Raw genomic sequence first — 25,283 nt, 5'->3', positions numbered from 1 at the left:
TATGGATGAGCAAAGAAAGTAGGTAGAATCTACTCCTAGAGAAGATGCTGTTGAAATGACAATAAAGGGCTCAGAAAATTACATAAATTTAGTTGATAAAGCAGTGGCAAAGTTTGAAAGGATTGACTCCAATTTTGAAAGAAGTTCTACTTGGTAAAATGCTATTAAACAGGTTCATATACTACAGAGAAATCGTCTGTGAAAGGAAGAATCCATCAATTTGGCAAACCTCATTGTTGTCTTCTTTTAAAAAACTGCCACAACACCCTATCCTTCAGCAACCACCTCTCTGATCAGTCTGCAGCCATCAATGTCAAGGCAAAACCCTTCACCAGCAAAAAGATTATGACTCAGATGATAGTTAGCATTTTTTTTTAGCAATAAAGCATTAAATTAAGGTATGTACATTGTTTTTTAGACATATGCTCTTGCACACTTAATAGACTACAGAAAGTGTGTCAGTGTGTGTGTGTGTGTGTGTGTGTGTGTGTGTATTACTTGATATAAACTGGGACACAAAAAATTCATGTAACTCACTTTATTGGAATATTTGCTTGATTGTAGTGGTCTGAAATCAAACCTGTACTATCTTCAAGATATGCTTATAAATGGCATTGTGTGGAGTTTTCAGAAGGGCGTTGTGTTGGTGAAGCTAAATTAGCCCTGGGATGAAGGCTGTTCTGGACCTTCCTTAACAAAGCTTAAAGGCAACCCTCCAAAAGGATCAAACTGATTCTAAGTCACTTAACTGCTTATCACAACAGAATTCAACATTCTTTAAAGGGGTACAGCAAAATCTAGTACCCAAAAATGTGAACTTCATAGTATCTGGCATCAAACCAAAAATTACTATCAAAAGAAGCAGAAGACTATACTCTGTAACCACAAGTAAAATTTGTCAGTAAAGTACAGAGGTGATAGAATTAGCAAACAAGGGTATTAAAATGAATATTATTAATATGCTCCATAACTCAAATATCTAGAGGAAAACACAAGTATGTTGAGAGGAGAAATGAAAAGAATAAAAAAGAAAAACCAAATGGAATTTCTAAAAATGAAAAATATATCTGAAATGAAAAATACACTGGATGGGTTTAACAGCAGATTTTTCACTGCAGAAGAAAGGATCAGTGAATTTGCATACATGGAAACTATCAAAAATGAAGATCAGAGGACATCTAGCTTCTACTTACAGTGTAGATTGTAGAGAGATGCAAAGAATGCCATTTCCACTCTTTAACGATGAAAACAAAATTTAAAAGCCTGATACAATTCTAAATTCTTTTTTGAACTGATAAGAGAGCTGCAATCTCAATGCAGTCATATGACCTGAATTCCAAGGAGAAATGGGACATATGAACTACCTTACCTGTGGTAGTGCATGGGAGAATAAGGTGTCTTATCAGTCACAACAAAAGTGTGTAAGGGGAATCAGCTAAAATTTTAAGGTTTAACAGAAGACCAATTGTGGGCCTAGCAACATAGCAATTTGAACTAGCTGGGGGCATCTAACAAGAAAACAGTTGAAAAGGGGACTTTACACTCACCCTCAAGTTTTTCCCCCTCAAATCTCCAAGAACAATTACAGGTAGGGCAGGAGTCTAAAGAGAATTCCTGTTGATGGTATAGGGATGCAGGTGTTGATCAGCTGCCATTGTGGGAAAGACAGAAAAGCCTGCCAGCTTCCCTGGACCCTAGATACTGAAAGACTTTAGGAGGGTCAGCAAAGCCTCTTGCCCAAAGGAAATAAACTAAGACTTATTGTGATTGGGGAGGGCGGAGGGGGAGGACAGGAAACTAGTCTTAGACCTATGATCTTAAGTTTAAACCAAGCACAGGTCTCCTTCCTGTCAAGGAGGGTTGACTTTAACCCAAGGTCAACGTCAGATAAAAAGCAGTTTTGCGCTTATAGGGAGAGGAAGGAACAAAGGACAGGAAAGTGACAGCAGTCTACCACTGGGGGAGGGGCAAGACCATGAAGGAGAGACACACTCAGGAACACAGATTTATATGATCTGTTGAAAGCCCAGGATGAAAAACTAACCCTGAGAAAAATCCTACAGCACCCCAGCCACATGATAAGCATTAGACATTAGAGCCAATCACTAGAGGAAGTTTAAGCCTCTGGTAAACTGAAGGTAGCCCAGCAACAATAATCACATTCACCTAAATTCCTGATTTGGCTAATTTTCTCACACTAAGGGTTTTATACAGGAAGAGGAATACTCATTTCTGGGCCTAAATACTGTTTACTTCTTCTACACATGACATCCTGCATTCAACCAAAACTATGAGACATCCACTCAGGAGGCACAATAATCAACAGAAAAAGACTCAAGACTCATGTTGGACCTATCAGACAAGGATTTTAAAGTAAGTCTGGCTAACATGTGAAAGGATCTAGAGAAAAAGGTGGACAACATGCACAAATAGGTAACTTTTAGCAAATAGATGGAAGTAATGGGAATCTAACTGAAATGCAAGAAATGAAAGGCATAATGTCAGAGATGAAGAATTCCATTAGGATCGTCGGTAGACAACACAATTGCAGAAGAAATCAGTAAATTTGATGTAGGTTAATAGAAATCCAAACTGAAACACTGAAAAAAGAGTGATAGCTGACAGAGTTATAGGACATGTCAAAGCCTAATACATGTGATTAAGTCTCAGGTGGAGAGGGAGAGGGAAAAAATTATCCAAGATTTTAAAAACAAAATACATGCACACAACTAGACATATTATGTTCAAAATACTGAAAGCCAACAATAAAGAAAAAATCTTGAAGGCAGCCAGAGACAGAAAAAATAAGTATGTACAGGGAAATAAAAGTAAACTACACCACACCTATAGAAAGTATGAGTATTAAAAAATGTTAAAACTGTCAACCCAGATTTATCTATCCTTTGAAAATACTTTTATTTTTTAAATGAGGGCCAAGTTAAGACTTTTTCAGATACAAAAGCTGAGTGAATCCATTCCCAGCAGACTTGCACTACAATGATTGTTAAACAAAGTTCTTCAGGCAGAGGGAATGTGATTCCAGACAGAAACTTGGATCTACACCAGGACTTAGTAGTTGTTTTCTGTAGAGGGTCATGTATTACATATTTTAGGCTTTGTGGGTCAGACTATCTCTGTCACAACTATTCAACTCTGTCATTAAAGCACAAAAGCAACCATAGATAATTCATAAACAAATAAGCATGGCTATGTTCCAGTAAAATTTTATTTACGAAAACAGGAAGCAGGCCAGCTTTGGTTCATGGGTCATATATGCCAACCCCTGATCTACACAAAGAAATGAGGGCTCCAGAAGTGGAAAAAAAATGAATGTAAATATACTGGTAAAAGATTATTTACTCATTTTTAATCACACTACAAAATAAGTGTCTAAGCAACACTGTATAAATGGGGTATATAAAATATGCAAAAGTAAAATGTATGACAATAATAACCCAAAGGATGCAAGGGAAGATTTTGGAAATATGTTGTTGTAAGGTTTACACCATTACATTATTATTTGAAGGTAGACCCTGCCAATTAAATATATACTATGTGGTATAAGAGGACATAGAGGGGATAAATGGTGTCAGGAAAAAGTTTAAAAATATTAATTTAAAAAGAGAAAAATCAATAAAGATACACTATATTGTAAATTGAGGGCAAACACTAAAGAGTAAAAGCCAAGAGTTACAGAAGACTAAATGGAACACTCGATCCAAAAGCAGGTTAAAAACAAACATATGAGACAAATAGAAAAAAAAAAAAAAAAAAACACCTCACAAAATGGTAAGATTTAAATCCAGCTGTATTAAAAATGACATTAAATTTAAATAGTCAAAATGAAGCACATAGAGACAAGATATTTTTTCAAAGATTTTGACATTTTCATTCTCTGTTTTTCCAGTGGGTTTTGTACATATTTTTAGGAATAGGTTTTTCCCTACATAAAAATATTGCAATAGTGAACATCATATCCGTTTATTCATTGCTAACATTGTGTAACAAACGCCTCCTCAGTGTAACACTGTTACACCTCCTTTTTACCTAATAAGGAAGGTCCCTCTCTGTATCCCCCATGAACTTCAACCACCAAGTTATCTTGAAGCAGTGAGTTGGAATCAACAGACCCAAGATAATCTCCTATAACCATTTTCCCCAACCCCCATGAAAAAGGAAATAAGATTAAGGATTACATCCAAGCCTGTCTACCCTCTTTCCCCTATATTATAGAATCTACAACTCTGTTAAAATTCACTTTAGATTATTCTTGCTTTCATTTCTCTTCAAATCCCTTACCACCTTTTCCAGATCTTACATTCTTTGGTAAATCTTCTTCCTCTTTAATTCAGCTGTGAATAAAACTTAATTGTGATTAACTATACAATTAGTACTAGAAATATACCCATTCATTAATGCTAAGAGAAGAGTGAAGCCATTAGCTTTTAATGAAATGACACACATAAAGAATTTTTAAAACTTTGAAAATACTCAGGAGTTCCCTTTAAATTATTTACGTGGAATCTACCTCCTCCTCCCCGCCCCCTTTCTATTTAAGAATTTTTCCTTGGCACTAATATTAAAAATACACATATATGGATTTTACAATCAATATATTTCATTTTAGAAATAATAACTAATATAATTAGCCCTTGTGTTTTTCACTGTTCTAAGTACTTTATATGTCAGTACATTTTACACAATGTAAAACCCAGTGAGATGAAACCGTTATCTCATGTAACAGTTGAGGCAACTATTAAGGGACAGAGAAGATAGGTAATGTTAGTTAAAGCAGAGTGGGAATTTAAACCTAGTCAGTCTATATCCAAGACCTCTGGTCAAACCATTTCCCCATGCCTCCTCCCTGATTTTGTTACTATATATATTTTCCTTCTTTACTTTCTTCCTTTGCTTTTTCCTTAAGCAGATATTTTAAACAGACATACTGTGACTTAAATTGACTTCTATAGTTTTATATAATGAATTGGTATTTTAAAAACTCATTTTGAGTTATGCCTGACTCACAAATTAACTTTGGATTATAACCCAGGGAAAACTGGAGGCTAGCCTTTACTTGTTTTCAAACTGCAAAGGTAGAAAAGATGGCAGTAAATTCCAATACTGGAAGCCACGCAATGAAGACTAAATGTCTTGTATTTTACCCTCAGAGTACCTATTATGTAGCAAGAATCTTTTCTTTTCTTTTTTTTTAAATTTCTTTATTGATTAATGTATTACATATGTGTCCTTATTCCCCCATTACGCCCCAACCCCCCCATTCATGCCCTTACCCCACTGTTATCTGTGTCCATTGGTTAGGCTTATAAGCATGCATGTAAGTCCTTCGGTTGATCTCTCTTCCTTACCCCCACCGACCCCTACCTTCCCTGAGGTTTGACGTTCTGATTGATGTTTCTCTGTCTCTGGATCTGTTTTTGTTCAGAATCGTATTTAAATCTTAGTAGACCACAAAGGGGATTTAAGACTCTCTTTTGGTCTTTCTTCATCTTTTCAATAAAATAGAATAGTTTCTGTTCAATTGCTCTACATTTGTATATTTTCTATGGTATACAAAGTGTGCTATCTTTCTACATTATATAGGTGGAGGGTGTTGCATTCCAGTGAGAAATTTTATTAACATTTAAGAGTTTTTCTTAATGTGAGTATAATGAAGTCCTGGTAATTCTGAGTACATTAACTTCATTTTGCTGTATTCACCAACCCATATTCATAGTTAAATATTTCATAGTGTATTAGAGAAATGTATGATGAGCTGCTTATAAACTTCATTTTTTTTAAGTGAACATTGTCATTATTCCAAAAGTCCCTACATTTTTAGCAGCTGTCTTTTCCTTTTACTACTGGCAGTGCCCAAATTTGCATTCTGTTAGAAGAGGATGCCTGATGAATAGCAAAATAAATGAGGTATCAATTTCATGGGATATTAAAACAGATATCATCTAATTCAGTCTTGTCCCACCATAACCCATTCTCCAATAAGAAACTGAGGCCTGGGGAAGTTTAGTGACTTGTTTATGTCACACAGCTAGTTCACAGCAGAGACAGGAATAGATCCTCCTGACTCTCTCTGCTTGTTTCATTCCAGTCACTGTTTCTGACCAGATAGTTGGTGAATGGTAGCAGTTCCATTGACTAGTTCCTTTCTTTCTGTTCCAGTTCTTATTGTCAAGGGAAACTAGCTAATTAACAATCATTTATTATCCGCTATTTTAGAGCACAGTTCTGTTAAACTGTCTTTCTGCTTCCACATGGCTGTGTGCCATAGATAGAGTGTTGGAGTAGAATCTGTTCCTGGCACACAAACAAAACAAGTCTAGAATTCCAGATCAGTGTTCTCTGAACAAGTGGCATCTGCCTTCTGGTCCCTGGGTGCCATATAAAAAACAGACTCAGATACTGACCTTGCCTGGTAAGGTTGTGGTTTAAATTAAACAGCCAAACTATAGAAAGATGTGAGAAAATGATGGGAACTAACAATAATAGACTTTTATGTTCTATTTATTATTGTATAAAGCAAGAAATTTTTCAGAGAAGCAGTCATACAAGAATTTGGTTGAAACAATCAATACCTCAGAAGGAGTAGATTATTTAAGTGTGTGATTACAAAGATAATTTGATAATATGTTTTTCTGTCTTCTCCCAGCCAAATTGTTTGGTGATCTGATTTTTACCTGATTTTGCGGGGGATAGGTAAGGGAGTAGTCACGATTAAAGTATTGAAGGATTGGCTCAATTTATTTAATCCCTAGAAAGTTGTAAAGCATCAATTGAATTATTTCAAATTATTTTTTATTTAAGAATGGAATAAAAAACATTGTGATGTAAAGGTTACTTTATTATTTTTAGAGACTATGCATTCACCATGTTCTCCTGAAATACAACCAAGATGAAGAGATGATTCCTAGTTCTGTAATCTGTTGGATTGCTATAAAAATGACATGTCTCTGTTTCTGAGTTCTAAACAATGTGGTTGGAGAAGTATGGAGACATTAAGTGAGAAAACACACTTAAATTCTTAACCTAAGGAAAAGCAATAATGCAATATAGATGTATATATGATTCCAGGGACAGTTTAGAAAATGCAGTTATAAAGTAAACTGTCTCAGAGAAGTAGAGTTTAGATTTTGAGCTACCTATAATGAATACCTTGTTATATATTCTATATGTGGCACAATTGGACCATAAAGTGGTCCAGAAAGTTTTGATAAATGACTGAATTTGATAAAAATGATCTTACTCTGTTCATTAATTTCTAACATCCTACCCACCTCAACCTGTCATACTGAAGTTTGCATTTTAATTGTTCTCTCTGGCCATTCTGATGGCTGAAAGGCAAACTGTTTTTGTATAAACCTTCTCATCCTCCTCTGTTTATATTTAATGTGAGTCTGATTTTACGAGAAGGGGTGGAGAGCATGGTGAAAAGTAACTGGATAGGTGCATGTTTGCTTCCTGGACTACTTTGTCTTAGGTTTTAGTCTCAAGAAGTCATTTCTAAAGTCTATTCAGATTGCCCAGGTCTGACTATGTGCTCTTGTCAAGGATAATAACATACTTTATTGGTGCTTTAGCAATTTTGCAGAAATTATTGGAAATTACCTAGGTGCTTACAGTTCTGATGCCTGCAGGTCACAGGAAGATGGTGTAAAGTTAAGATGGAATAAGTAATGAGATAAAGGCTGGGTTAGAAAAGTGATTACAACTGGGAACTTGCTAATCACTGACGTCTATAGTGATCCTCTGGTTTATTACTAATCTCACTCACACTTGGCATTTTCCTATGCTTCAGCTTCATCTTTCATAGCTGTGTGAGTAATTTGGCATGGAGTGAACAAGAGAAGGGCATAGAGAGTCCAGCAGCTGTGCTTGTTGGCACTAGATATTTAAATATCTTCAACGTAGCCAGCAGTGTGCTTGGCACAAGTGTTAGCCAATAATACTTAAACAAATTGTTGCAAAGAAAATAGGCAGGCATTTATGTTAAAAACCCTTTCTCTCTTCTTTCGTTTAAAAAATAGTCTGTTGGTTTGAAATCCTTTTTAGATTTTTTTTCTGTAAGTTTTGAGCAGATTGCTACCAAAATGAAGTCTGTAATTCTAATGGTTAGCATTGGCCTAGGTTCTTTCTTACAAGAATTTCCAAGTGTATTATAAGCATTAATTAAACTGCAGGCGTGTGTGGGGTGCATGTTACTGAGTTGATTTTCCTAAGAGTGAGTGGGACCACTAATGATAAGGGACTTTTAACTTGCCCAGTTCACTCAGTGAGAGAGCGTCAAGAGCCAAGAGATGAATACAGTAATCAGAATTCCTAGGTCTCTGCTCTGATGTACCCAATGGCATTACAGGTTTGCTCACTTTGTAGGATGGTATTTTATGTTTCTCCCAGTGGTTAGTATGATTCAAATTGTACTAAACCTTTGGTAGTATTCACCCACAAAAAAAAAAAAAGGAAAAGAAAAAAGAGGAAAAGCTTCTCTGTGAGTTTAGGGTAAAAAATGAGTTTCAAAGATACCCAAGGCCAAGGAGGATAAGACTGTTCATAGAACTGTGATGAAATTTAGATTTGTATACAAATATTTAGATTTGCCTGTATAATGGTTTCATATTGTTTCTCTGAAAACTAAATATGGAAAAGCTCTCATGATTTGCATATTGAAATATATAATTTTGAAATATAGTAAAGTTGGCCTAGATAACTTTTTTTAAACATCCAGGAATTCTTTTTTTAGGTTAAGCCTTTATTGTATAAGAAAAACCAGTCTAATGCTATCCATTTAAAATATAGCACATGGAGTTTTTTATATAATAGATTGTGAATTTGAATTAATGAATGCAAATCAGTATGCCTTACAAATTGAACATTGAAGTAATATTAGCTGTCAGATAAATAGGGAAACTGTTCTAATTATGCTGTTACTCATGAAGTCAATAATAATTTCTTAAATAGTATATAATTCATTGAAAGTAATATATTTTAGTTTGCAGGAAATTTTCAGGTAGTCACTGTACTGCTGCAGAAATAAGTACTGAGCCAGCTATATCTTCCAAAATATCTCTGTCTGGCCATTTTTTCATAAAAACATTATTTTGAATCAGTGGCATAAGAGCACATACTGTCAGGAGAGTATTATAGGGTAGGTTTCTCCAGCCAATAGATAGAGGTCTATAGAAAATACTGTTTTACTAGTATATGTGAGTGAAAATATAACCGTCCTTAAGTTGTTACTTAACTTTAAGTCGTTAGTGGTTGTTTGAAATAATGTTTCAGGAAAAGGAATTTGCCAGGTAGAAAGGGCTTAGTGTGTTTTTCAACCAAAAATTAGTTGTTAGTACATTGTGGTGATTGACAAACCATTGATAGAACCGTTTTTGTTGTTGTTGTTGTTTTTCTTTATAGTACTGTATTTGTTTAAATGTTAATGTAGTCTTCCATTTCTGTTCTGCCAAAGATCTGAGACATGATTATTTTTAACTGAAGGGAAGAAACTGTTAATGATAGCTGCCAAATTTGTATGGAGATAATCTTATAAAGTGAAGCTTATTTTCTCAATAAGAAATAGAATAGTTGGGGGGGTAATATTTCTGATCAAGATTTGGCATCAACTCAGTTCTTCTCATAGTATGTCATAAAAGCAAAGAGGCAAAAATTATAAAACTTTCTAGTCATTTAAAATCTTAAATGACCCAGGTACTGTACAATTGATTTTTATGAGGTACCCCACTGCAGCATTTTCTTAATGATTTGCTTATTATTTTTAATACCTCATAAACTTACTTAATTTATTTGATTAATAAGGTAATACCCCAAAACTGTAAATGTAGTTATTCTTTATTTTTCCCCAGTAATCTCTCTGTCAGTCTTTCTGAGTTGGCATTTTCCCTTCAGTTTCTGCCATCTTCTTGGTCCAGCAGGGTTCCTGATCCATTTTGATGAGGCATGGGGAGGGATATGTGTCAGAATTGCAAACAATCCTTTTAATAGTTTCGTGAGGTCAGATTCCAAGAGTAAAAGTGTCCAAAACCCCAAGATATCACCTTGACTCTTACAAGAAGTCTTAGTTATAAAGGATATAGCCTTAAACAGTTACAATATTTTTCTTTTTATTTCATATGTATATTTTTCAAAGTAAAATTCTTTATGTAGAACTTATTTATGGTGAGAATGTGAGGCAAATAGATCACATTAATTAACCTGTTGTCATAAATCTGCATTTTTGTATTGTCATTACTTTACCTGAACATGTGCTTCATCAGTAATAGTGCTTCTTAAGACATATGCTGTAATAATCCCAATGGGCTCAGAATTGTACATTTAAATATTAATGTATTTTCTAATAACTACCTTTGTTGATACAATAATTGTTTGATATATCTAAAGTGCAGTAGGTGTCAAATTTAGAGTTGTAAGCTTTCTACATGAGTTGGCCGCTGTGGCATGTCTTACATTTTTATTTTATGATAGTCCATATGTCTCCAAGTCTTTTTTTTTTATTATGTACTATATCAGTGGACAATTTTGACAATCCATGTATGTGTGGAATTTTTTTAAATTAATAAACTGTGCATTTTTGTACAATCGTAGGCTAATAACTAGTATAGTATACAATTATGGTAAAGTTCATGTAACCTCAATAACTTTAAATATTTTGGGTAACTTCTCAGATTTAATTATGTTGTTACTTTTACCTTGGGATGGAGAACAAGAGTTACTCTGCCATGTCATTTTTTGTGTCTTCTTTGATATTAACACTAAACTGTGATCCCTGCAGAAATCTTATTAAGCAACATGTCTGTTTGTCAAGGACTGTTTAGTTAATTATATAATATTCTACATATGACTCACTTTCCTGAACATACTTAAATTCCATTGTTGTAAAAAGCAAATGAGTCAGAACACTGCTGTTAATCGTCAGTACTGTGGGACATCTGATCTCCCTCTAGAGCTGGCCCATACCATTCCTGACACTTGGCCATTTGACATTTGAAAGGCAGATATAGTCCTAACAGGAATTTTTAACATTTCTGGGAAGAATATAAATTGGCATGATTACTTCAGAGAATAGTAAGGAAAAGTTGAAAGTGTACATCTTTTAACCCAGCAGTTCTATTTCTTTGTGTCTATTCTGGAGAAACCCTTATGTGTATATATAACACTTGTGCAAGGATATTTGTTTCAGCACTCTTCATGATAACAAAAAGGTAGAAATAATCTATTTTTCAGTAGAAGAATATACCAACTCTGACTTTATTTGTATAGTGTGACATTTTATAACTGTAAAAATGAATGAACTAGGTGTCTGCTAACATATATCTCAAAAATATAATATTGCACAAAAATGCAAATTTCAAAACTAGATCCCATGTAATCTCAATCTGTTTAAATGTATTAAACACAAACAGTAATGTATATTGTTTGAGTGAATATATATATTTAAAAGTTGAAAATATACGTGGGAATCATATACACCAACTTTATGATAATGGTTACCTTGGGGCCTGGGATGAGATTTGAGCTGTCTTATACTGTTTTAATCTCTGAAAGAGAGGAGAGAGGGAGAAATGTTCAATCTGAAGCAAATAAGGGAAAAAGTAATTCTCACTAGTGGGTACATGTATAATACTGTTGACTACATAGATGTGCGTTCTTTTGAATATTTTTTAATGTTTTACAATGAAAAGAAAGCATTTAATAAAATACATGCTATTACATGTAGAAAGTCAGAATTTGACTGTTAAGCTGACTGGAATGATAGTAAACACTTAAAATTTTACTTATTGGATTTTTATCTTCTTGTTTCTAATTTTCTGTACTTCCAGACCGCAACATTATTATCATGAATGGTCTAGAAGTTGAATTCTGTCAACAAATGAGGAATTTATATAAAGTTATTTTCTTTGTTTTACAGGAAAAACATCAGAGAGAGGCTCATTTTCCCTGTACAGCAGAGACACTGGATTACCAGGCTGTCAAGTAAGTTTAATAATTACAAAGGCTGTGAGATCATTTTTAATACATAAGTAAATGCTCTAATGGAAGATGTAGAAATGTATTCAATTTATTTCACCATTATTTGTGTCTTTAATTTGTGACTGTGTTGGGTTTTTGGCAATTAAACTTATTTTCTTGTGCTCCCCCTGCTTAAAATGGTTTCCCTTCTCCAATTCACCAGACAGTCTTAAGAATCACAGATTTTAAAAACTAATATTCATTTTACCTGGAAGCAGCAGGGCCGTTATCTCCCTACCTCTTTCCAAAATGCTTATCGTTTCTGAAAATGATTTTTGCATATTTCCTCATAAAAAGAAAGCTGCTAATGCATTACATGAAGAACATATAGTTTCTCTGTGTAGCTTGAAAACCCAGTAATGTTAACCTTATTAACATTGGAAATATTTTCATTTCAGTCCTACATCTAATAAGTTTTTTCACTTTCTATAGTCTCTTTATATGGAAACTTTTTTTCAGTTCTTGCACATTCCCTAGCATGTTTTGTATCAAATAATAGTCATCTTCTCAGCTCTCCCCCCATGTCTTTAGACTGAGAATCCTGAACTCAGTTCACTACAGATTCCCATCCGAATCAAGCCAAAAGGTTTAGAAAGGAAAGGCAGGATATGTTCAATTTGTTTTCTGCTGTCTGCATGCAGATCCACCCTAATTTCTTACATGGGCATGTGAGCCAATTTTAAGTCATACTAACAATACTACTATATTTCATACACATCCCATAATTGTGCCATTCAGGGTCAAAAGACTTAGGTTCAATTCCGATCTCTACAAGGTAGGACCTATGGTTATAAGAAATACCATTTAACCATAAATCCTATCTCTGCATTGATTTCCTCATTTGAAAAATAGAATTAGCATTTTTGCTTCCATGTACATTTTACAAAGTAAATGAATATTTTTCATAGTTTTCAGTTCATATAACCCACAAAACAAAAGCTGTTTGAGCCCTTAATATTATTTTTAATAGACCAAAAAGTTTGAGAGCCACTTGTGTAATGTTCACACTACTGCTAAACGTAACAAAAAAGCTATTGCAAAGCTTTTAAAAACTACAGCTGCATCCAATAAATCGTAGTTAATGCCTGTATTAACAAGTTTAAATACTCTCTTGGCAAAGGTATTGCTGTTTAGTTAAAAACAGAGGTAAGCTCTATTTATATAATTCACCAATTTCACCAAGATGAATCTTAACAGTTTTTGCCAAGGATTAATGTGTATTTATACCAGATTTAATTCTCATATCAAAAAAAACCAAACATTTATTTTAGCCTTGGCCAGGTGGCTCAGTTGGTGGTAGTGTCGGCCTATACACCTAGGTTTCTGGTTTGATCCCCGGTCAGGGCACTTACAGAGGCAACCAACTGATGCTCCCTCCCCCACCTAATATATCCTTAGGTAAGGATTTAAAAAACAACAAAACACATTTATTTTAAATGTATGTGGGTAGCACTGTAATAACAATTGCTACCATTTACTACTGAGCACTAACTAACCCCACAACATGAACAGACTTAATATTTTAACAATACCCATTTTGCAGATAAGTAGATGGTGTTAAGTAATTTGCTTAAGGCCATACATTTAGCAAGTGGTAAACCTAAACTCATGCTTGATGTTTTTAACTATGATGTAGCTATACTATACTTTATCTTAAGAATCCCTTAGATTCCTAGTCTGTCCCCATACCATCCTTTCATTTTAACTTGTTTGAGCCAGGAGGGGCCTGGGAATTTGTATTTTTAACAAGTGCCCCAAGTGATCTAATTGACATGGGCTGGGGATTATGCTGTGAGAAACCAGGTTCCTCTGTATACACTAAGTATAAGCATATAAGGAGAATGAAAAAAGAAGAAACTGTAAGATTGCTGTTTAACAATTGTTTATAACATATTGGAGAGATTAGGTAGGCCTGTGTGGAAAAGAAAAAATAAGGTTACTAGAACGTATGAAATATAAAATAATATTTCTATATATAAGAAAACGTAAATGTATTCAAGTGAGGGAAAGATTTGTTTATGAATTCACAGAAGCAATGCATGAGTCCCAAAGAGGAAGCTCAAAATTCAGCACAGAGGAAGGAAGATTACACTGCAGCTAGAACTAATACCCTCACTGAAGATGAGGACTCTTAAAATAAGCAAAGGGATTCCTTACTGTGAAAGAAACGGTGGCTTTGTTATTTATTATTGTTACCTACCTCTGACTATGCTGCATTTTGTAGGAGAAATTATTGTGGATGGCACCAGCTGATTTGAGGCCTAAGTAGTAAGCTCAGGAAATTCAAGAGTTAAAAGAGGTATAGCACACCCATTCAAAGAAGTACCTGTATTCCAAACAGTATTCATTATAATGGGTCAGAGAAGAAAAAACTAATTGGTTGCCATTTTGTCTTAACTTTTCACAAATTACATAACAATTTTAACCACACAATGATGATACAAGAAAATATAAATAATGACTAAAAAATTATATCTAACACCACTTAGAAATCATTTTCCTCAACAAAATCCCCCCAAGGAACATTAACTCTGCTATTAATGTACATAAAATGCTGCTGACATACTACAAAATTTAGGCTAATTTAATACTGCCTGATGGGCCTTACTTCATCTTAAGATGATGTAATAATATGTTGCTAAATGAGTCTCCTCATATTACCTTCATGGCAGTCATATAACTGATGAGCCATTTAAAGGAAACTGGGGTGGCAGTATTACTGGAAGTACTAATAGATCATTCTGCAATTGAATTTTTTTAATTGATTCAGCACAGAACATAGAAGCCAACATCTTTATTAATAACTAGAGGCCCGGTGCACAAAATTTGTGCACAGGGGCCAGGGTGTCCCTCAGCCCAGCCTGCACCCACTCCAATCTGGGACCCCTCAAGGGATGTCTGACTGGGATCAGGCCTAAATGGGCAGTCGGACATCCCTCTCACAATCCAGGACTGCTGGCTCCCAACCGCTTACCTGCCTCTGCCTGATTGCCCCTAACCGCTTCTGCCTGCCAGCCTGATCACCCCCTAACCACTCCCCTGCCAGCCTGATTTATGCCTAACTGTTCCCCTGCCGGTCCTATTGCCCCTAACTGCCCTCCCCTGCCAGCCCGATTGCCCCTAACTGCCCTCCACTGCTGGCCTGGTCGCCCCAACTGCCCTCCCCTGCAGGCCTGATTTCCCCCATTTACCCTCTTCTGCAGGCCAGGTCACCCCCAACTGCCCTCCCCTGCTGGCCCGGTCACCCCTAACTTCCCTTTCTTGCCAGCCTGGTTGCCCCTAACTGCCCTCCCATGCCTGCCCGATTGCCCCTAATTGCCCTCCACTGCCAGCCTGGTCGCCTCTAACTGTCCTCCCCTGCAGGCCTGGTCGCCCCCAACTGCCCTCCCTTGCAGGCCTGATCCCTCCCAACTGCCCTTCCCTGCTGGCCTGATTGCCCACAACTGCCTTTCCCTGCTGGCCATCTTGTGGTGGCCATCCTGTGTCCACATGGGGGTGGCCATCTTTGACCACATGGGGGCAGCCATCTTGTTTGTGGAAATGATGCTCAATTTGCATATTAGGCTTTTATTATATTGGATAGGTATAGTACTTTAAAAACTGCCATAATAAAGTGAAAAATCCTTTTATCATTACAATAGTTTCTCATTGAGACCTCCTAAGTATTAAAGTAGTTTGTATATGTTTTTTCAAAGTGTTCAAACCTAGAAAAGGGTCTTGTTTTTTTTCCAAAGAGATTTAAGTTTCATCAGAGTTCAGATAGTATATCCTTGAGAAAATTACAGTTAATTTTAAAAACTCAATTAACACTTAGTTTGGAAATTTACCCATACCATTTGCTTCTTTACCATCCTCTTTTTCCATTATAGCCAATCTCATATGCAGACATTAGATAATGATAAAATGATGAGTCAATACATCAGGAAGAATATTAATAAGTGTGTATATACCTAATAACAGAGCTTCAAAATAAATGAAGCAAAAATTGATAGAATTAAAGAGAGAAATAAACAAATTCCAAATTATAATTATAGATTTGAATAACTCAGCAGTTGCCCGAATAAGTAGACAAAAACTTAGAACTAAACAAACTGTCAACTACCTTGATCTAATTGATATTTTATAGAACTCTATTCCCAACAACTGAAGAATATAAATTATTCTCAAGGGCATATGTTACATTCAACAGGATTGCATATGCTGGTTTATAAAACTAATGTCAATATATTGAAAAGTTTTGAAATCACAAAATAATTGAATGAGACGTCAGTAAGATATCTAGAATAACACCAAAATTGTGGAAATTTAAAAGCCCATGTCCAAATAACCTATGGTTCTAAAAAGAAATCACAAGAGAATTTCAAAGATAATTTTAACTGAATTATAATAAAATGTTATATAACAAAATTTGTTGGTGCAGCTAAGGCAGTGCTCAGAAGAAAAGGTATAGCATTAAATGCTTGTATTGGCAAAGAAGTTCTACAGTGCATGACCTGAGGTTCTGCTCTAAGAAGTTAGAAAAAGAAACACAAAATAAGTAGAATGGAGGAAATAATACAAATAAAAGCAGAAACCAATGTAATATTATACACATAATAGGAAAAATTAAGAAAGCCAAAATGTGATTGAAAAGATCTATAAAATTAATAACTTCTAGCTAGACTAAGACAAAAGAGTATTGGAAAGAGGGGGAAAGAACCCAAATTACCAGTAGAATGGAAGAAAGGTTTATTTCAAACACTTTCCCACAAAGAAAACTTGAGGGTCATATGGTTTCACTGGTGAATTCTTCCAAATGCTTAAGGCGGGGGGGGGGGGGGGGGGACAAATAATTTTTTACATACTGTACTCAAAAACAGAGGAGGAGGGAACACCTTGTAGCTCATTTTATGAGGTGAGCAACAACTCATTTTTTGTACCAGAAAAATGAAAATTCGGCTTAACATTTCAAAATCAGTAATTCATTTTATCACATTAACAGAATTAAAAAGAAAACAATACGATTTTTCCATAGAAGTAGAAAAGATATTTGACAAATTCAAATACTCAAAATCTCTCAACAAATAAAGCATAGAAAATAGCTTCCTTAGTTTGATAAGTCCTTCATGGAAGGTCTATAGCTGAGAGTTTACTTAATGGTGAAAGACTAGTAGTGTTCCCCCTAATATTAGGAACAAGACAAGAATTTCCACTATTGTTACTTGAATTTTATGTCCTGGCCAGTGTAATAAGGTAAGAAAAAGAAGACATAAAAATTGGAAAGGAATTCATGGAGCTGAATTTGCAGATGACATTTGTGTACATGGGAAAGCCTGTGTACTACTGGAAATAATAAATACTTTTAGCTGTGTCAGGATACAAAGCCAATCTAAAAACTCCAATTTCTGTACACTATCAATGAAAGATTAAAAAATTAAATTAACACAATAGTACCGTTTATAATCATATCAAAAAAGCATAAAATACTGAGGGATAAATTGAATTTAAAAATCGTAAGACTTCAAAAAGCAAAACTATAAAATACTAGAAGCCTGATGCACGAAGATTCGTGCTAGAACGGGCCTTCTTTTCCCTGGCTGCCGGCACCACCTTTCCACTCCGGCCCCGCCTTCCCACACTGCCCAGAGGCCCTGAGAGACTGGGGGTGGGGCGGAACGCCTGCGTCCCACCTGCCCCGGGTCACTCGGCACCTGTGCATGCAAATTAACTTCCATCTTTGTTGGGTTGATTTGCATATCACTCCTGATTGGCTGGTGGGCATAGCGGAGGTATGGTCAATTTACATGTTTGTCTATTATTAGGTAAGATAGTAGTCTATATTTTGTCCATTGTATCTATACTATATATGTACCCACACATTACTCACATTGTAGCCCTTGTGGTTATCACATTGTGTTCAAGTAATCCTTATTTTACTCAACAATGGTCCCAAACCACAAGAGTAGTGATACTAGCAATCCAGATATGCCAAAGAGAAGCTATAAAATACTTTTTCAAGTGGAAAGGTATGTATTTATAGAAAAAATATATATAATGGGTTTGGTATTATACACTGTTTCAGGCACTCATTGGAACATATTTTCTGCAGATAAAGGGGCATTACTGTATTGTACTCCTCGTGATGATGTGAGATGATAAAATGCCTATGTGATGAGATGATTGACAGTAGGCATTATGGCATAGGGTTAGGCTACTATGACCTGACGATACATACATTACAAACAACTTGATGGTTGCTTTTTGGTCAGCATGAAATTTCATCATGTACTTATTAGGATGACACACAATCCAAAATTTATGAATTGTTTATTTCTGGAATTTTCCACTTAATATTTTTCGGACTATGATTGATCACGGATAACTAAAACCTCAGGAAGTGAAAACATAGGTAAGGGAGGATGACTGTAGTGCCACAGCTATATTGTAAATAATGTTTGGTAAGAGCAACCCCATAATTTAGTGAGAAAAGAAACACCTCTTTAACCTCTGGTGCTGAAACAACTGTATGTCAGTATTTTAAAAACACAATCCTACCTTACACCATATACAAACATAAATTTGAGATAGATCATGGACTTAAAAATGAAAACTAAAATAATAAGGTTGCTAGGGAAAATATGGATGAATATCTTTTCCACTTAAGGGTTAATAAAAATTTCTTAAGGAAGACATAGAAAGCAGAAAATATAATAGAAAACTTGATACATTGAACTTAATAAAAATTTGAAACTGTTCATCAAAAAAGAATGTCAAGAAAATGAAAAGAGAAGCCACAGAGAAGGAGAAGGTATTTGCAACACATATATCTGACAAAGGACTTATATGTACAGTGATTCCTGACAACTAAGTAATACAAAATAAGCAACCCAGTTTTTTAAATGTACAAAACACTTGAGCAGGCACTTGACAGAAGAAGATACACAAATGGGCAATCTGCACATAAACAAAAGCTCCACATTTTTAGCTATGGGGCACGTGAAAATTAGAACCACAGTGGCATACCAGTACACACCTACCAGAATAGCTAAGATAAAAAGATGAAACATTGCTGGTGGGACTGTAAGATGGTACAATGACTTCAGAAAACTGTTTGGCAGTTTCTCGTAAAATTAGATACCCATACACCTATGACTCAGCAATTTTACTCCCAAGTACTTATCTAAGAGAAGCAAAAACGTTCACAAAACCTTTCATAAAAAATGTTTGTAGCAGTTTATTCATTGTAGCCTAAAACTGAAAACAACCAAAATGTTCACCAACAGGAGAGTAGATAAATGACCTGTTATGTTCTCACATTGAATGTATTCAGCAATAAAATGGAATGATCTAATTATCTCAATGTTACGCTGAGTGAAAGAGGCCAAGTGTCACTGTGTGACTCCCTTTATATGAATGTCTATAATAGCAAAAACTGTCATGTGTTGATGAAATTCAAATTAGTGGTTGCCAATGTGAGAGGAGGGAGTCCCTATTTCCTAGGTAATGGAAATGTCTTGTGTATTGATATGCATTCAAAATTGAGTAGTACACAAGTTCTGAACATTTTATTGGGTGCAAAGAACAGTTGTGTGTTGTTGTTTTTTAAAGAAAAGAAGTGGCATTTATAGTAGCATCTAAAAAAGTTAAAATACTTAGGAATAAATTTTAAAAGACATGTAAGACCTCAACGCTGAAACTACTAATTATTTAGAGAAGTTTAAAAAGACATCAGCAAATGAAGAGATGTATAATGTTTATGAATAGGAAGACAATATTATTCTTAAAATGTCAATTCTTCCCAAATTGATTTGTAGGTTAAATGCAGTCACAAATATAACCATACCAGGAGTGTGTGTGTGTGTGTGTGTGTGTGTGTGAATTTACAAGCTAATTTTATTTTATTTTTTTTAATAAAAAGCACCTGAATACCTAGAGCAGTCTTGAAAAGTAAAGAGTGGACTTGGAAAATTTATGCTACCTCACTAGTATAAATTAAGGTCTTATATAAAGCTATAGTAATTAAGCAGCGAGAACTATCATGGCTAAGAAATATGGCATTAGAATAAAATAGAGCCCAGTACACACTTCACATAGTTTGTTTTCTGGTAGGGCTGTATATGCAAAGCGGTCCCCAAACACCAGAGGTGCCAAGAGGCCAAAGAACAAGGCAGACAAGTGCAGCTTGTCAGTTTAAAGACTGTAATAGGGGATTTATAGACAGAAAGCAGTCTCAGGTGGCAGCAAGACTAATGGATCCTCCTACCTTCCACCCCCCAGACCAAGTGCTTGTATCTCCTAAGCAGTGAAAATGTGTGAATAATCAAAAGAACCAGGTGTGGGAGGCTCTGGTGCCAGAGTGAGTTCTGAGATCCCCTCCCCTGGAGAGAGTGACAGGAGTCCTGGGAACAGCCCAGAACTCTGTGTGTGCATTTCAGAGCAGGGAAAGGGGTCCAGGTTCACCCAGATATCAAGGTGGTGGATTAGCTTTAAGATGAAGTCACTTACGTTCCACATATAGTTAGATTTTCAACAATGTTTGCTGAAGTAGTCCAATGGGTAAAGGAAAGATTTTTGAACAACCATAAAAAAAAAATGCAGTAACAAGTGGATATGAGTACAGACAAATATGAACATCAGTCCTTTTCTCTCACTAAACACAAAAATTATTGAGGATCGATCCTATACCTAAATGTAAAAGCTAAAACTGCAAAAAAAATTTTTAAGAAGAAAACAGGAGAATATCTTCTCAATTGGGGGGTAAGCAACGGTTTCTTACACAGAATACGGAAAGAAATAACCACACAAGAAAACATGGTAAATTAGACTTCATCAAAATTAAAATTTTCTGCTTATCCAAAGGCATACGTTTACCCTGGCTTGGTACTCAGTTGGTTAGAGCAGCGGTCGCCAACGGGAGGTCCGCAAGGTCCCAAAGGTTGGCGACTGCTGGGTTAGAGCATTGTCCTGATATACCAAGGTTGCAGGTTCAATCCCTGGTCAGGGCACATGCAAGAATCAACCAATGAATGTATAAATAAGTGGTCTCTCTCTCTCTCTCTCTCTCTCTCTCTCTCTCTCTCTCTCTCTCTCTTTCTCTCTCTCTCTCTCCCCCCTCCCCTTCTCTTCCCTCCCTCCCTGCCCCCAATCAATAAATTAAGAAAAAATGGCATAGGTTTCAAAAAATTAGACAAGCCACACTCCTGGGAGTCAATATTTATAAAGCACCTATCTAACTAAGGACCCATATTCAAGATATAGAAAGAATTCCTACAGCTCTGTAAAAGATTACCCAAGACTTCTACAGTTTTTCTCTTCACGGCTGAAGATTTAAGTGCAGTGGATAAACAAATTTCCAGTCCCTTCTAAACTTGTAATTCTGTGGTCATTTCAAGAACAGGATTATTTCTACTTGGTAGCATGATTACAAGCTGCTACATAAAAGATACTATGGTGTAGGTACTTCTTTCTTCCTCTCCCTCTCCCCATAATAAGGCTTCTCTCCTAAGAGAACTATTTTCCTTAGCCAATGAGAACTGGCAGTTTTATAATTTGAACTGTGTTACATAATGGGGTGATTTCTGACATATATAGAGAAACCCTAAAGGATAAGGTCAATAAGAATAATTATCCAGCCTAAGATGCCCATAAGAGTATGAGAAAGTCCTGCTGCTATAGGGGGGGAAAGTTTTCCTCAGCCCTCTCAGGGTCCCTAGCTAGGTCTGAAAAGCAAACCGACAAAGATTAACCGGAGAAAAGTATGCATACTTATTTACAGAAAGTTTTACATGTCATGAGCCTTCATTAGCAACTGAAATGCCAGGTTTGATGAAGAGTGGGCATAGTTGTGGAGGACTATGATAGATTAACAAGGATGAGGTAAATTGGGGGAAATTTAGCAAGACCTTTTTGTTAGGATTTTTCTTGGCATCCCTTTGTCTTTAGAGATAAGGATGCTCCTTTCCTCTGGGTATAGTAAGGGTATCTCTCACATTGAAGATGTTGTGGCCTGCTTCAGGGAAGAAGGGCTTGGGGGCGAGGGATCAGAGTCAGCTTCCTGCTTCTGGGAGTTTCTCAAACTCCTCAACCAAAGATGGTGTATCTTGAACCCATTACTGCTTTTACATTTTAAGTTGCTAAGACAATATTTAATGCATTTAAAATGATTTCAATAACCTAATTGTTTAATCTCTATTGGTAAGAATTATTTTGCATTGCTATCAGTTATCTACAATTTACAGAGTTATAAAATAGTTCCCAGGGACTAAGAATCAGGTTCCTGGAAAGATATACTAGTACTCTAGTCCAGATTTATAGATTTCTATAAATTTAATATAAGTGTGTTAAGCATTCTAGGTGATTTGCTCTATTTCAAACCTATTTTTAATCAAATAATAGATTTTTGCACTGATTTTATAGGACTAACGAGAGGCCTGGTGAATGAATTCGTGCACCAGTGGGGTCCCTCGGCCTGGCCTGCAGGATCAGGCCAAAACTGGCTCTCTGACATCCCCCGAGGGGTCCTGGATTGTGAGAGGGTGCAGACAAGGCCGAGGGACCCCACCGGTGCACCATTGGGGCCGGGGAGGGATATGGGAGGTTGGCCAGCTGGGGAGGGACTGCGGGAGGGCTCCAGGGCATGTCCAGCCCATCTTGCTCAGTCCCGATTGGCATTACCCCAGCAGCAAGCTAACCTACTGGTTGGAGCATCTGCCCCTGGTGGTCAGTGCACATCATAGTGACTGGTTGGCCTTGTGGTCAGTGCACGTCATAGCAAGTGGTTGAGTGGCCTTAGCATATCATTAGCATATTATGCTTTGATTGGTTGAATGGCCAACTGGTCGACTGGACACTTAGCATATTAGGCTTATATTATATAGGATTACACAAATCTATATTCCACATTGTATTTTACATTTTATGGGCTAAATTTTTGCAATTTTAGTGTTATTTTTAATAAAAAGAATCCCTTATTCCATAAGGACTATTGTGCCCTTAATAACTAAGGCATTTCCAATTCATAAAGATTTGTTACAACTTTTATTGTAAGCAGACCAAATTCATTTATCAGTTAAATGTTTCATCTTTTTGTTGATGCTTCTTTCTTACTGGGTGAAAAATGTCAAGGAAACAACCACACATTACAGGATTTGCCTAACATATAGAATCAAATCAACAAATTTGTGTTTGTTTTACCATGAATAAGGAGCTGGGCCAGGCAACAGAATAAAAGAATAGTATCAGTCCTTAAGAGCAGCTGGTGGTGGGGCAGGACGCTTGCGAAGACGCAGGCATTCTGCACCATCCCAGCCGCTCCGGGCCTCTGGGCAGCATGGGAAGGCGGAAAGGTGGCTCCGGGCCGGAGCGGAAAGGTGGCTCCGGCCAGAGTAAAGGCACTGCTGGCAGCCAGGGGAAGGAAGGCCCATTCTTGCACGAATCTTCGTTCATTGGGCCTCTAGTCTCAAATAAGTAGTATAGATATAAGAAGAGAGAAAAATGAATGTGATCTTGATATAGAGAAGATTTTGCAAAGGAAAATGTAGAACTCTCAGATCTTGGAGAATTGGTAAAATTTGACAGAGTAAAGAGAAGGACATCTTGGGGAAAGATAGCATATGACTAATGAAATAGAGGCAGTAGTATTTTTTAATACATTATTATTGATTTCAGAGAGGAAGAGGGAGAGAGAGAGAAAAACATCAATGATGACAACGAATCATTGATTGGCTGCCACCTGCATCATTGATTTGCTGCCACCTACTGGGGATTGAGCCTGCAACCCATGCTTGTGCCCCGACTGGGAATCAAACCAGCGACCTCTTGGTTCAGGGTCGACATTCAACCATTGAGCCACACCGGCCGCGCAGAGGCAGTGATATTTAACACATCATGTAATTACTTCCTTGATTTTGTCCCACTAAAACTGTAAACTGTTGGAGGTCAGAGTCATTGGCTTCTTCTTTGTTGTATTTCACAATCATCTAGCTCTGTGTCTGACAAATAGAAGGTATCAATGAATGCCTTTTAATGTATTTTACAAGAAAAAATAAGTGAATAGTAGCATTTTAAAAGAAGAAAAGTCAGTGTATTTTAAAATAAAAAAAAAGTGAATAGTAGCATTTTTGTTTGGCTTGAATGAAATATTTACTTAAAGGAACAGTGTGAGATCTTTGAATTTTAAGAACAATGCTTGAAGGATTTGTTTTTTACCCTGTAAGTGTTTGAAATTGGACATGTGGCATGATGAAAAATACAATTGTTTCTTAGAAAGTTGAGCTCTGGCTCCAGATATACAAGAGAATTTATAAACTGGAGACAAAGAAACTATTTGAGACACTATTGTTGTAAAGCCACATATGAAGAACAGTAGGATGGGAGGTAGTTTAAGTTATCATGTAACAATAGCACATTGTAGGTATTAAAATATAATTTTTAAATAGGTAAAATTATGACTCCTACAGATATAAAAATGAACATGTATATAGATTTTATCTCATCAGTGTAGAAATGTATAAGGTGTTAGAACCAGTTCAAAGGAGAATCTAAAAACAAACACATTCAGAATTACGGAAATTAATGTTCAAATGGAGGCAAACATTTCTTTTTCCCTTTGAGGAGTATGGTAGAGATTTTGAGGGTGAGGGAGGGTTGTTCATACTTTCAGTGGACAATTTTTTGCAGGTCGATTTTGCATTGCTATCAGTTATCTACAACCAACAGAGTTATAAAATAACTCCCATAGATTGAGAATCAGGTACCTAGAAAGATGTACTCTAGACCAGGAGTCAGCAAACTATGGCTACCAGCCAAATATCCCCACCCCTTTCCTTTTTTTTTTGGTAAATGGTTTTATTAGAATATAGCCTTGCAAATTTGTTTACATATTGGCTATGGCTCCTTTCTTGCTACAGAGATGAAGTTGAGTGGTTACAACAGAGACAGTATTCTCTCACAGAGCTTAAATGAATGATTTTTGTTTGTTTTTTAAAATCCAGCCCACAATCCGGGCATGTGCCCTGACTGGGTATCAACTGGCAATCATTTGATGCATAGGGCTATGCCCAACCAACTGAACCACACTGGCCAGGGCGAGCTTGAATGTTTTTATCAGAACTGACTGACCATCTATGCTAGATAATGTACAATTTTCCATCAAAGCACAGTTTTTTCCTATGCAGATATATATTTCTGAGAAGAGAATCAGGGGCTTTCATATGTAGGCAGTCAGTCATATACTGGCCTGCTGAGAATTAAAGAAACATTTTCAAATATTTGAA

The 25,283-nt window shown here is 36.1% G+C and overlaps 1 protein-coding gene across 10 annotated transcripts in view; it reads left to right on the top strand.

Annotated features, from left to right (window-relative positions):
• Positions 1 to 25,283, top strand: part of TCF12 (transcription factor 12) — a 385,291-nt gene that overhangs the window by 237,770 nt on the left and 122,238 nt on the right. For all 10 annotated transcript variants that reach the window (XM_080675437.1, XM_080675442.1, XM_080675439.1 and 7 more), the window contains one exon: positions 11,930 to 11,994. In XM_080675437.1, the coding sequence (XP_080531563.1) occupies positions 11,930 to 11,994 (65 nt within the window). The remainder of the gene's footprint in view (positions 1 to 11,929; positions 11,995 to 25,283) is intronic.

Source organism: Plecotus auritus, assembly GCF_963455305.1.
Source record: "Plecotus auritus genome assembly, chromosome: 1".
NCBI classification, from domain to species: domain Eukaryota; kingdom Metazoa; phylum Chordata; class Mammalia; order Chiroptera; family Vespertilionidae; genus Plecotus; species Plecotus auritus.
Note: the sequence above shows the minus strand (reverse complement) of the source record. Positions and strands in the feature narration are given on the sequence as shown.